We start from the raw sequence: 13,621 nt of genomic DNA, 5'->3' as shown, positions 1-13,621 counted from the left end.
GTTACCACAAGATGTATTGATTTAGGATAGAGAAGGAGAAAACATTCAAATAATAAGGTAGAACATTCTATAAAACATTTCTGTTGTACGCTCGTTTGATAAATGAGGGCCTCTGTGTATTGTTGCGTAATGGTGTAGTAGAAAACTGACTGTAAAGCATCTTTGTGTTAATGAAGAACTATGTTTTTGTTCGTTTTCACTAGAAACTGTTTGGTGGCCATGTTAAAGCAATCACAGCACAACTTGGATGGAATGATATTGGAACACAGACAGAGAGGTACAGTAGGAACCAGTGAACTCAGACTGTTAGAAGGGTAGGGAGAAAAGTAAAATGCATCTATTTTGTGCACTTTGAGAGCTAAATGAGAGCAAACATCTCACATAACATTATTCACAGTTGGGTGATACCGTATTGAATCTCTAGAGGGCACATCATCATAATTTATTGTATGAAGGGGAACCTTAGAGGGCAATCAATAAGTTTTTTCATGTGTAAAGGGCAGCCAATGAGGCACTTCCTCTCGTTTTCACCACTCTAGAGGGCACTTTCGCACTCTTTTTTCAACCATGGAGGCATGAGGGGGGGGCTGTTAACACTGATGGTGTCATGTGACTGTTGGTGTGATTGGCAGGTTACTGAGGGAGACTGTGCTCAGCATCGCTTGTCAGATGGAAGATAAGGGGGCTCTGGATGAAGCTTCGCGCATTTTTGACCAGTGGATTGATGGAAGTCTCAGGTATCCGCTCTCTTTTCAAGCTTTACATGTCTGTGGCTGATTTGTGGTCAGACATCCTCACAGACTGATAATAAAGTATTCTAAAGGGACAGGCCTACGTCCTTTATATACTGTATCTTTTCAATCATGTGCATGACCAGCAGAATGAACATCAAGACTGTGCAACATTAAGATATAGATAGTTAGATAGTTAGAAAGCTTTGTTCTTTGATTCTGACACCCAAACCTGCAATATGATGACACAGTGTCACCCTGTAAACATTGAAAAAGTTACTATGAGAAAAGAAAAGTAACACCACAAACAACATATTCATAATGCAGCTATACTGCTCTACAAAGTCTAACTGCAGTAACTACGCAAAGAGTAAAACTGAGAAAAACTGCTTTAAAGTTTTTTAACGTTTTTTAACTGACCAGCCAAATGGGTTATAGGTAGGTCATTTATTTCTACATGTAGTGATGATGTACATTTTTATGCTCAAAACTCATGATGAATTATTTGACCTTTGACCCCCAAAATGTAGTTACTGCACTCTGGTTTTGCACTAAAAGGTTCTAATAGTAATGATAAAGAGAGAGCAGTAACTACAATGTTGTCGTCTTCTTTCAGTGTTCGTCTTGTTTTCAGTGAATAAACATTTTCAAATTGATTTTGTTGTGTAGTGTATGTAGTGAAGTATATTTAAAAGTGTTTAACAACTCTATTCAAAGATTTGTGTATTTTAGACATATAAAGTAATGTTACATTTTTTGTCTTAATACAATTTTATCTCACTTTTTTACTATATAATAATATTCCTATCAAATAAACTTAAACAGGATAAGTGAACTTACTGCGGTCTGCTTTGTTTTTATGTTTAAATAAGTATATCCAAAGCAGAAGGTGATAAGTACAATTACTGCGGTCTGCTTTGGTTTTGAGTTGGATTTTGTAGTTACTGCAATCTTTACACAACAATTTCTCTATCTAATAAAGCAAAATTGAAATTTAAAACTTTGTCACAAGATAAAACAGACATCAAGGAGTTAATTTTTAGTCATAACCCAATTTCGACCAAAAAGTAGTTACTGCAGTTAGACTTTGTAGGGCAGTATCATTCTGGTAAATTGTTCAACTCTTGTAAGCTGACATTAAAGTTTCTTGAACTTCTGACCTGCAGCAGTGTGGCAGTGAACCTGAGACTGCTGGTGTATCGATATGGCATGAAGAACTCAGGCACCGAGGAAAAGTGGAACACAATGTTCCAGAGATACAAAGATACTTCACTGGCTCAGGAGAAGGACAAGCTGCTCTACGGACTGGCCTCTGTGGACAACGTGAAACTCCTCTACAAGTAATTCAAACAGTATGGTTGACATGATAACTGAAGAAAACTTTTATAAGTTCACTTTGGCTGTGAGGAGAGCCCATATTTGGTAAGGCATGCACCTGGGTTCGAGAGCCATGGTGGTGTTTTTCTCCTGTAATAATGATATAGTAATAATAATTTTATTTATAGAGCACTTTTCAAAACACATGTTACAAAGTGCTTTACAAAGACAAGTTGTAGAACCTGATAATGTAATAAATTCCCGATAACGTAATAACCCCGATAATGTAATAAAATTCTGCACTTGAGTCCATTGAAAATGTAATAAAACCTGATAATGTAATAACTTCCAGATAATGTATTACAGTGCATTTCCCAATAATGTAATACACTGTTTTTTAACCAATAATGTAATTAAGTATAACATTAATGGGAGGTTATTACATTATCAGGTTAGCCTTTATTTCACAAGTCCTGATAATGTAATAATTCCCCAATATTGTAATAATTTAACAGCAGACCACCCATTACTTGGGTTCAAGTGGTGATACTGTGTAGGCAACTCTAGCTCAAGAGCTCTAGCGCCACCAACAGGTCAAAGTTGAATGTTTATTCACTTTTGACCCGTTCATCCGTTTTTCACCAACGAGGTATCCATGACACACGAATGATTCAACAGCTTCTTGAAATCTAAAGGTGCTTGGTGTTATACTCTATTACATTATTGGTAAAAAGTGTATTACATTATTGGGAAATGCACTTTATTACATTATCAGGAAGTTATTACATTATCAGGTTTTATTACATTTTCAATGGACTCAAGTGCAGATTTTTATTACAGGGTTCTACAAGCAGGTTCTACAGGTTCTACACAAGTTAAAAACAGACATGAAACAACAGATAAAAATAATGTTAGAGAATGACATAGTTCTGTGCAATAAAAGACAGATCAAGGGAAGGTAAAGTTCAGGTAAAATCAGAAAAGGCGCTCCAATAAAAGTATGTTTTAAGAAGAGATTTAAAAGAGATCACTGACTCAGCCGACCTGATTTCCTCGGGCAGGTTGTTCCAGAGCCTCGGGGTCCTGACTGCCAACGCTCTGTCCCCCTTAGTCTTCAACCTCTGGAACAGTCAGGAGACCTCTGCCTGAGGATCTCATAGTATGGACTGGTGTGTAGGGTGTTAACCCTCTGGAGTCTCCAAAAGCGCCAAAGCATGGCTTCTTCATCACATCCAGACGTAAAAACAAAGCAGACCAACAAAAACCCACAGAAGACCTGAAAATGACAAAAAAAGACACAAAATAACTGAAAAAGACACAACAACAGACACAAAGTGACCAAAAAAGACACAAAAGAACTAAAAAAGACACAACAAAAGACACAAAAAGACATGAAAAGGATTCAAAGATGGACAAAATAGCCCAGTAAGACTCCATAGAGTTAAGAGGTCAGAGATGTAGCAGGGGGTGAAGCCATGATGGGCCTGAAAAGTAATCAGTAAAATCTTAAAACCAATTCTAAAGCATACTGGGAGCCAGTGTTAGGACGTTAAAACAGGAGTGATGTCATCATGTTTCTTGGTTCTGGTTGAAAGTCTGGCAGCTGAATTCTGGACAATCTGGAGTCTATGAATGGATTTTTGGTTCAGGCAGGTAACTACACATCAATGTGTGTGAAGCCTGCCATCTCCTGGCTGGGACATTTCTAACCTGCCATTGGCTGCATTGAATGTATTGTGATGACTTTGTCTTACTGGAGGTTATCTGGTACCAGAACAGTAGACAGACACTTGTGAAGTTAAGAAGAGCAGTCTTTCGCCTAGAACTGAATTTGTGATCATCTTATCCTAAATGTCAGCCAAATACTTTGCAGAACTGTTGTCATCAACCTGGATTTGTTTTGACTTTAATAACCCTCTGGAGTCCATGAAATCACCCGTACATGACTTCTTCATGACATGAAGACATAAAAATGAAGCAACATTGAGCCTTGCCATCAGCTTCCCTCTAAAGTTCTGGCTGTAAACTCCATACCATATTTTTTTGGATGATATTCAGCTAAGTAAAACTGGAGATAATGTCAAATATATTCAGTATAACATATAGAACTAGAAACTATCCTAATTTGACCTGTTATATGTTATATTTGCAACCTGTGTTCATATTTGCAACATGTAATTTTCTGTGTGTGAAACATATAATTTTCAAGATCAGATTTTATGTTTTCTTTTGTTTCTTTTGGGTTCAAAATTTTGATCAAGTAAGCCAAAGTTAAAAATTAATTATCAGGACATATAGGTGAGGTTGGGCTGAAAAAACTGATACCAACATGGCATGGAAAAAGATTTTTTAACGGACATAATAGCCGAAGATTTCAGAGGGTTAACACCTGTGCAACAGCTTAGAAATGACTGTTGCTTAACAGGTAGAATTTATGAAACACAATTAAATCACTATTTCATACTCATTCAGTTATACCATATCAGAAACAGAAAAGGGTTAAATGAGAACAACCATATCAGGAATTTGTATTTATCACTTTAATTGTCACAAACATAAAACAAGGATTTGATCAGCTGGGTGTTAGAGCCCCACTCTTAGTTTTAGTCTGATATTATGACTGGATTTTACATAAAATATCTCACATTATATGTAAATATGTTAAATCTGTGGAGAGAATAACCTTTGTTTTTTTTTTTCAAACAGGCTCCTGGAAGCTACTAAAGATGAGAGTGTGGTGAGGAGTCAGGACCTGTTCACTGTGGTGCGATACGTGTCCTTGAACCCTCTGGGGCAGGACATGGCCTGGGACTGGACCACCCTCAACTGGGACTACCTGGTCAACAGGTCAGTGCAACAAGTCCATGACTTGGCAAACAGAGGTTGGCCACATGCTGTCCCAAGTTCCTAGGCCAGGGGTCGGCAACCTTTACCAACAATAGGGCCATTTTTGGCCAGAAAAAGAGAAAAAATCTCAGAATGGAGCCACATTTTTTTTTTTTTGCCTTACACGAATATAAAACAGCCTTAATTGAAGCCGAATTAACCTACCAACATTACTAATAGGTCACAATGAGCAGTTTTTAAGATGGTTTTGTCAGATCGAGTGAGGACCCAAGTGAAAATAAGAGGCTAGACTCCTGAGTATAAATTAAATATCTCAGGAAAGCTAGGCTGGTGAGGGAAACTCAAAACTAGACTTGAAATTGTCTAAATTAAAAGGTTAAGGCGTCAGGTCGCAGACTTTCTAAAGCTATGATGCACATTTAAGTTGGCTTAAATGTTTAAAAAATGTTTTACTGCTGTTTATAAACCACATTTTTACAATTGAAGAATACAAATTGATTTGGGCATACATCAATGATAAATTAAAATTAAAATGTAAAAAAAAAACCTTATTATTTTGTATAATTCTGTGGTCATCCTCTAATCCTCTAAATGTTGCTAATTAGGGCCAAGTATGAAGAACTTCGATACAATTTTAAGTTGGACAATTAAACTAAATATTTTAAGTTTTGTTTTTGAGTTTGCTCAACTCTGAATTTCTCTGGCACGGTTGTAAAGCCGCTATGAATGTCAGCTAATGTTGTGACCACAATATTGAGTTAGCATTGATACGCTAATGGCTACTCTTGTAGCTGTAACAAGCAGCGCTGCTAGCATCAGTTAGCCGCTAGCGTCAGTTAGCCGCTAGCTTTCGCTAATGACCGAATTTCACAACAAAGAAATAAGAGTTAGCAGAACTATTGTCCATTGTTTTGAACCCCAACTCAAAGATATAAGTAACAACAACTCACCAACTTGTTTTTGAGCAGACAACTGGCTTCCTTTGTTGTGCTAACTTACATTATTGCCCTAAATGTCAATAATTTATATTTCCAAGTTTTACCAACTTAAATCACTGTTTTAGGCCAAAAAATACAAGTTGGCTTTTTTGCAGTGCAGCTGATGGAAGAGATGCAGATGAGGGGTGGAGAAGGCCAGGCAGCACAGAGAAGTAGGAAGGGTAAAAAGAGGAGAGGTCACCAGGTAAAATGGAGTCATATCATTGGGCTACAACATGTGATTATGGAGGGTTGCAGTACTGCCCTACAAAGTCTAACTGCAGTAAAGACACAAAGGTTAAAACTGAGAAAAACTGCTTTAAAGTTTTTTAACTGGCCAGCCAAATGTGTTACAGGTAGGTAAGTGATATGAAACTTATTTCTACATGTATTGATGATATAATTTTTAGGCTCAAAAATCATGACTATCTATTTGACCTTTGACCCTAAAAATGTAGTTACTGCACTCTGGTTTTGCTTCGCTGTAAAAGGTTCTAATAGTAATGTTGTTGTCTTCTTTCAGCTTTTATATTTTGTTTTCAGTGAATAAACATTTTCAAACTGATTGTTGTTATAAATGAATTTTAAAATTGTTTAACAACTCTATTCAAAGTTTTGTGTATTTTAGACTTAATATTATTATTAAGTAGAGATACAATGAGATACAAGATACAATGAGATACAATGATTATTAAGACTAAAATATAACATATTTTAGTCTTAATAATCATTGTATCTCACTTTTTTTTACTTCATCACTATCTAGATAATAATTTCCCTATTAAATTACCTCATAATTTCTATTATTCTTGTCTTCACTATTCAACACAATGAAGAAATACAAGGCTACACTGTGTCTCAGTCAAAGTGAAGTTATTGCAGTCTGCTTTGGTTTTATGTTTAAATTTGTATTTTGTATTTTATTTATATCAGACCGTGGTAAGTGAACTTATGCAGTCTGCTTTGGTTTTGAGTAGGATTTTGTAGTTACTGCAATTTTTATATGCTTATTTCTCTGAAATAAAGCAAAATTGAAATCTCAAACTTTGTCACAAGATAAAACAGTGTTGTAAGATGCCTCTGCAACACCTCCCCTTAGATGACTTACCTTGCTTAGACTGCTGCCCCCACGGCCCGACCCCAGATAAGAAAATGGATGGATGCTAATTAATTTTCTCTCTTAACAGGTACACCATCAATGACAGGAACCTTGGTCGCCTACTGACTCGAATCAGCACAACCTACAACACAGAGCTGCAGCTGTGGAAGGTTGTGCAACTTTCTTCTACTTTAGTTATTGTTATTCAAAAATACTGGTGTGTTTCTAGCTTATTGATTAGAGCACAGTTGGTTTCAGGCAGTTTTGCCCTATTTATTTTGCCAGACTGGAAAGCAGCTAGCAGCTGTAAATTTGTCTTCACAGTAATAAAGAAATACTCCACAAAAATCCCATAGTGGATTAGAATTTTAGTTGTTCACAAGTATTCACTGCAGGAAAAATGAATCAGAAGGGCTGTTTCCACTACCGGGCAATTCCCGAACTGAGGCGGGTCTCACTCGCCGAAACGCCCCTAATTTGAATACGAGCAGTCCGGAGCCGGCTTTTGTCAGGACTTTTTCTGTCCCTGTAGAAGAGCAGGGTCTTTTTTCTCCCCTGAAAACAGCCTGGTTACTGATTGGATAGATCACTAAGCAGGATGTGACGTAGTCTACACGACAACAACACACGCCATTTGTAAAAGCCAGCAAAGCAGTGTTCCCAACTTAGCAACTTTGTTGAGAAATTCAGCAACTTTTCAGACCCCCTTAAGGACTATTTTTCAAGAAAGCGACTGGAGACAAATCCAGCGACTCCTTCTTACTCTTCTTAACGAGCGCCTTTAGCGCAGTTAGCTACAGTTAGCTCTGTAGCAGTATAGTGTGTATGTGCTGCTGCTACAGGAGGTGTTCACTTAGCGATCTCTGTTTGTTTACAACAAGCACCAGACACTCTGTGCACAGTTAGCGATGCCGTTAATTCACAATCACTATGTTTATGATCAGAGGAGACTGTGCATAATTAGCCATGCTGCTTTCATCTGCTGACGTTGTGCACAGTTAGCGACGGTGAAAACCATACGTCACCTCCAGAGTCTCTAAATCCCTCTGGGGGCTAACTGGTAGTGGAGACACGCAGAGTGAGAGGATTTTTGAGAGGGTGTGGCCTGAGACTTTCCCCCTAGTGGAAACATGGCTATAGATCTATAAGGACCACATCCCTCATGGGCACAAACCTACTTCTTGCTATCCAGATTGACACTGATTGTGACATATGGGTATTTTAATTTTCGCATTGTGAAAAGTTGTTACCATTATAGTCATGAATTAGGGTCTCATAAGGTTTTGGATTAAGTATCACATATTATTGGCTCTAAAGGAGTCTTGTGACATTATGTGAGTGGCAGCAAGTACACTGAAAAAAGTATAACCTTGCTCAAACAAAAAAAAAATGATGTCCAGATATCACATCTAAAATATTTGACTTCATAGAATCTAGATTGAGTAACTTCTTATGACCTGATTATTTTATGTTGATGTAAACAATAATGCTGCACTTGACTCATCCTTAATTCTTTGCCTTGATTAAAATTATTTTCTTAACAGTTTAGTTATTGAACCAAACTAATACATTTAAATTGAACCAACCTAATATATTCACTTTTAACTGAATTAATGTTTGCATTGACACCAGTTAATTTATTTACATATACCCAAAGTACATTTTTCACATTTTATTTGACTTAACTAATTTTTGTTTCTCACCTTATAAACTCTACAAAAAAAGACTTGGCCAACAGATTGCATTAAATGTATTTATTAATCTTTAACATATGAACTATATGCAACATATTACATACACAAGTTTTACAATCAAATCAATAATTTTATCCTCTTTTAAATGGCAATTATTACCGGTAGTTTGAATGAACGACTGCATGTTACACTTTTTTCGGTGTAGACCAGCTATTCTTAACCTTGAGGTCCCGACCCCATTTGGGGTCGCGAGATGATTTCTGGGGGTTGCCAAATCATTTTGGAAGTCAGCTCTGTCTCCACTGTGTTAAAGTGTTCATGTGTTTTCGTCTTTTTTTTTGTCATTTTGTGTCTTTTTTGGTCAATTTGTGTCTTTTTTTTTTGTCATTTTGTGTCTTTTTTTGGTTATTTTGTTTCTTTTTTGGGCCATTTTGTGTCTTTTTGTGGTCATTTTTTGTCATTTTGTGGTCAATTTGAGTCCTTTTTTGCATAATTTTATGTATTTTTTTGGTCATTTTGTGTCTATTCTGACAAATCCCAAAGTAGCACAGACAGAGAGATGTTTTAGTTGTTCTCTCCTTCATTACTTGTCCAAAATTTGTCATATCAACTGAGTTTGTATGATCTGAACTGTGTGCGTGAGATTGTGTTCAGTGAGCGGGGGTCGCGGACAACATGCATGTTAAATTGGGGGTCGTGACTCAAAAAGGTTAAGAACCACTGGTGTATAGGATGACATTTTTTGCAGGCTTCTTAAAATACAATTGTCTGTGTTGGTGTTGTAGATGGAGCATTTCTTCAGTTTAACACCAGACGCAGGTGCTGGGGAGATGGCCAGGAAGCAGGCGCTGGAGACAGCCAGGAACAACATCGAGTGGATCAGGAGTAATGAGAAGGAGATCAGGGACTGGCTGGAGAACAACGTTGAACCACTGTGAAACACTACAGGCATGCTGGACCTGTACAGGAGGCTGATTATCTGAATCAACATCGGAAAATCAAAAATCAAAATTAAGAATGACATTCTTAAGTGTCTACATTCCAATTTCAGTTTATTAAGCAGTGTGTGTTTGGGGGGCTTTTCTTAAGCATCCAGAACATTCACTCCACTGCTGTCACCTGTCCGGTCATTGTCCTCCTAATATGAACTGATCCTGATCATTATTGATACTCATCCTGTGCTGAAGGAAGCATCAGATGCCCATTTTTCTTTCACTCCCTAGTTCTACCGTCAATCATTTTCGCTAAATTTTTAATCTTGTGCTCATCATGAACTTGTATCTCTACAGCCCCTTCTCCTCGCTGTACTGCAAATATTTTTTATTACAAATTCTCCAATATATTTTTTGTAAATTTTTAACTTGTGTGAGTTTTTTTTGTGGCAGCACTCATGATTGTCATATATAACAGGATGATGCATTCTGCCTAATCCAGAAACAATAAATACACACCTCTCTGTGAGTGTTCGCTCATTTGCATTTGTGAGTAATGACAGAAATCGAGGAGTATTTAGTTGTTGGGGAAAAGATGTTTAATTATTAATATTTACTAACTATTACCTTTATTTCATGTGTTTCATTCATAGGAAAGGACTGTAGTATATTAAACTACACAACAGTACTGAAACTCCACCTCACTCATGTACAACATTAAAATGCTACTTACATGTTAATGCATTGATTATAAATATAACATAGGCCTAATATTTAAATACTGACAGAAGGTATCATGTGTGTCTAATTTTTAATGTATTCTGCCCTACAAAGTCTAACTGCAGTAACTACATAAAAGGTAAAAACGTTTTTTAACTGGCCAGCCAAATTGGTTATATGTAGATACGTGATATGACACTTATTTCTACATGTATTGATGATGTCATTTTTATGCTCAAAAATCATGATGATTTATTTGACCTTTGACCCCAAAAAATTAAGTTACTGCACTCTAGTTTTGCTGTAAAAGGTTCTAATAGTAATGATAAACAGAGTGCAGTAACTATAATGTTGTTGTCTTCTTTCAGCTTTTATATTTTGTTTTCAGTGAATAAACATTTTCAAATTGATTTTGTTATCAGTGTATTTAAAAGTGTTTGACAACTATTCAAAGATCTGTGTATTTTAGACTTAGTATCATTTTATCTCACTTTTTTTACTTCATCACTATCTAGATAATAATTTCCCTTTGAAATAAACATATAATTTCTATTATTTTTATGTTTAGATTAGTATATATATCCAAAGCAGACTGTGGTAAGTGCAATTACTGCTTGGTTTTGAGTTGGATTTTGTGTTTTTTATATAATTATTTCTCTGAAATAAAGCAAAATTGAAATTAAAACTTTGTCACAAGATAAAACAGACATCAAGGAGTTCATTTTTAGTTATAACTCAATTTTGACCAAAAATGTAGTTACTGCAGTTAGACTTTGTAGGGCAGTGAAGTACCTTAGTATATTTAGTAAAACATCTATATGTATGTCTGTCTATCTACATATCCATATAGCATATAGCATAATGTTATCTGGGGAAATTTATGTATGCATATTTATGTCCATACTGTAGATGCAGTGAGGAAAGCATTAGTGTGTGCAAAATTAAAGGCTTTTGGTGCAACAAGTCACAAATGTGAAGCCACAAGTGAACAGTTCAAAGCATTTCTGCTTCCAGAGTCTCTTGTATGTTTGATGTAAACAAACAAGAGACTTTATGTCACCCATAAAGTTGGAATAAAATATTTTTTACCTCTTTCCATGAAATGATTGTGACTATGTGATTTATTCTTGACAGATAAAGTATAAAGTATATCTTCTCAAAACATTATTAATCAATCTCTTCCAAACATATCACAATGAAAATGAAACACAATTAAGAGAGGATTGTGTCTGATAACAAAATGATTTTTTTTTTAAACTTTATGGGTGATCATGTATTTGTATCATTTCCATCTACAGTACAGTGAAAGAGCTTCATTATTTTGCTAATTAATGATAATATGAACACATTATAAGGTTCTAACAGGAGATAAATCTGCATTTATCACCAAAATAAAAGTGAAGCTTTAGAGTTTTTCTTTTCTTTTACAATAATACAAACTACAAGAAGCAGAAGGTGAAGGTGGAACTTCTGTGTTAACAGAAGTGACACAGATCAGAATCATGTTTCACCTGTCCAAAAAACTTAATGCAAGCCATGTCAGTGTCACTTCATGTAATCCTGTGGTATCTGATGAAACAGCTTGCACGTCTGTGCCAACATTAAACGTGAAAATCTCTCCGGTCACTTGCTGCTACAGTCAGCCAGCCTCAGCTCACCCCCTCCCCCCCTCTGTCCCTTTTTTGGATGAACCAGGAATAAGTCTATTTTGGCTCTTCAGAAACCGATGGGTGATGTCACAGACTAAAGCTGTATCCCAAAGTCAAGGAAGGATCCTCAAACGGCTGAATTTGAAGGATTCTACGTCATCAACATCCACTGAAGGACTGTCCCAATGTCCAGGATCCTCCAGAGGACAGAGTCCTTCTTTTGCCCAAATTACAAGGATGCATGTGTGTATCCTCCGTGCCCCCCGACTACCCATAATGCCTTGCGCACACCGGTCTACCGGGAGATTTAGAAATGGCGAGCGTAGAAATACTTGTGTTCAAAGTCAAGAAAAAACATATACATAAACAAATTCCAGAATATTTAGCTAAAAGATAATAAACATCATCTTGATACATTGCTGGTTAAGTTAATTAATGTGTCTTATTCGCTAAAGTTATTGTTAATTAATTAATATGCCTCAGATGATGATGTACTATGTGCAAAGTATATGTAGCTATGTCATAAGTTATACATTTGTTTATTGTGTTAACAGGGACCGACAGTCCGCTATAATACTTTATTGTTATTTATAAATAACTGTTATTGTACTGTACTGTAAAATAAAATAAAAATAATAATAACAGAACACATCTCCATGGTGAATTATGCGCTATTGCTTTTATGAAACTAAGTAGCGGCCAAATTCAGGATCAGTGAAATATTCAGTATTTGTGGCTTTTACTTGCTACATCCTACCAAGGGAGGATCCTTGACATTGGGATCAGGCGGCAATCTCCGTGCCTGAGCATGGAGGCAAACCAGGAAGTGCCTTAAGCCTGCAGTCCACCGAATTTGAAAACTTCTCACTTGATTTATTACCTCAGAAAATTTTTCAGGACAACACTATGGTCTCAATCGCTAGTAAAAAATCATCTTCAAGACAATTTGATGTTAATAGTTCTAATAATGGCCCCATTTAGAAGAAAATAGAAGATAAAGAATCGTATGATTTGGGGCGGGGCTACCTTTGATTGACAGGTCACTGACAAGGCGAGCCATCATCAGGAGAGAAGCAGAACAATGTGTATCCACGGCAACGTGTCAATAAAGTTATATATAATGTTATATAGATAGAAAAGAGGACGTTTACCGATTTGCTCTCATAACTTTGACCCTTTCACTGTATTTTCACTTAATGACAGTTTATTTGAACGTTTTGTTCAGTAAAAATGTCTTGTTCAGTGTTTGGTTGGACTAACAGACACTCCAAGGAGTCGCTGCTCAGTTTTCTGAGGTCAGTAACAAACATTTTGTTTTTGTTTTTTGCTAGCCAAAACGAACATCCCAGTTAATGCTCCAGTTAATGCTAACATGAATTAGCAGAAGCTTCTCTCAGTCAGGTTGAGGTGTAGAGAGGCTGTAGTCAGTGATCAGATCCCTCTCCTCCTCCACAGTCCAGATATGGTCTGCTCCCCGTATCAGAAACAAGATGGCGACGAGTATAACGCTGAACTCGATGCTTCTTACGGGCCACAAACCAATGGGTGACGTCACGGTGACTACGTCCAATATTTATATACAGTCTATGATTGGGATACAGCCTCTGTCTGTGGTAAAAACAAAGAGTAAAGCCTCCTCCTATTCTGGCTTTTGC

The 13,621-nt window shown here is 36.6% G+C and overlaps 1 protein-coding gene across 1 annotated transcript in view; it reads left to right on the top strand.

Moving 5' to 3' along the window:
• The window catches only part of enpep (glutamyl aminopeptidase), a 32,013-nt gene extending 20,659 nt beyond the window's left edge, over positions 1-11,354 (top strand). The window contains exons 15-20 of the mRNA XM_059352911.1: positions 204-277; positions 633-737; positions 1,898-2,071; positions 4,755-4,895; positions 7,060-7,141; positions 9,451-11,354. Of these exons, the coding sequence (XP_059208894.1) occupies positions 204-277; positions 633-737; positions 1,898-2,071; positions 4,755-4,895; positions 7,060-7,141; positions 9,451-9,603 (729 nt within the window). The 3' untranslated portion in view covers positions 9,604-11,354. The remainder of the gene's footprint in view (positions 1-203; positions 278-632; positions 738-1,897; positions 2,072-4,754; positions 4,896-7,059; positions 7,142-9,450) is intronic.
• Positions 11,355-13,621: the final 2,267 nt, after the last annotated feature.

This window comes from Centropristis striata, chromosome 16, assembly GCF_030273125.1.
Source record: "Centropristis striata isolate RG_2023a ecotype Rhode Island chromosome 16, C.striata_1.0, whole genome shotgun sequence".
Taxonomy (NCBI): domain Eukaryota; kingdom Metazoa; phylum Chordata; class Actinopteri; order Perciformes; family Serranidae; genus Centropristis; species Centropristis striata.
Note: the sequence above shows the minus strand (reverse complement) of the source record. Positions and strands in the feature narration are given on the sequence as shown.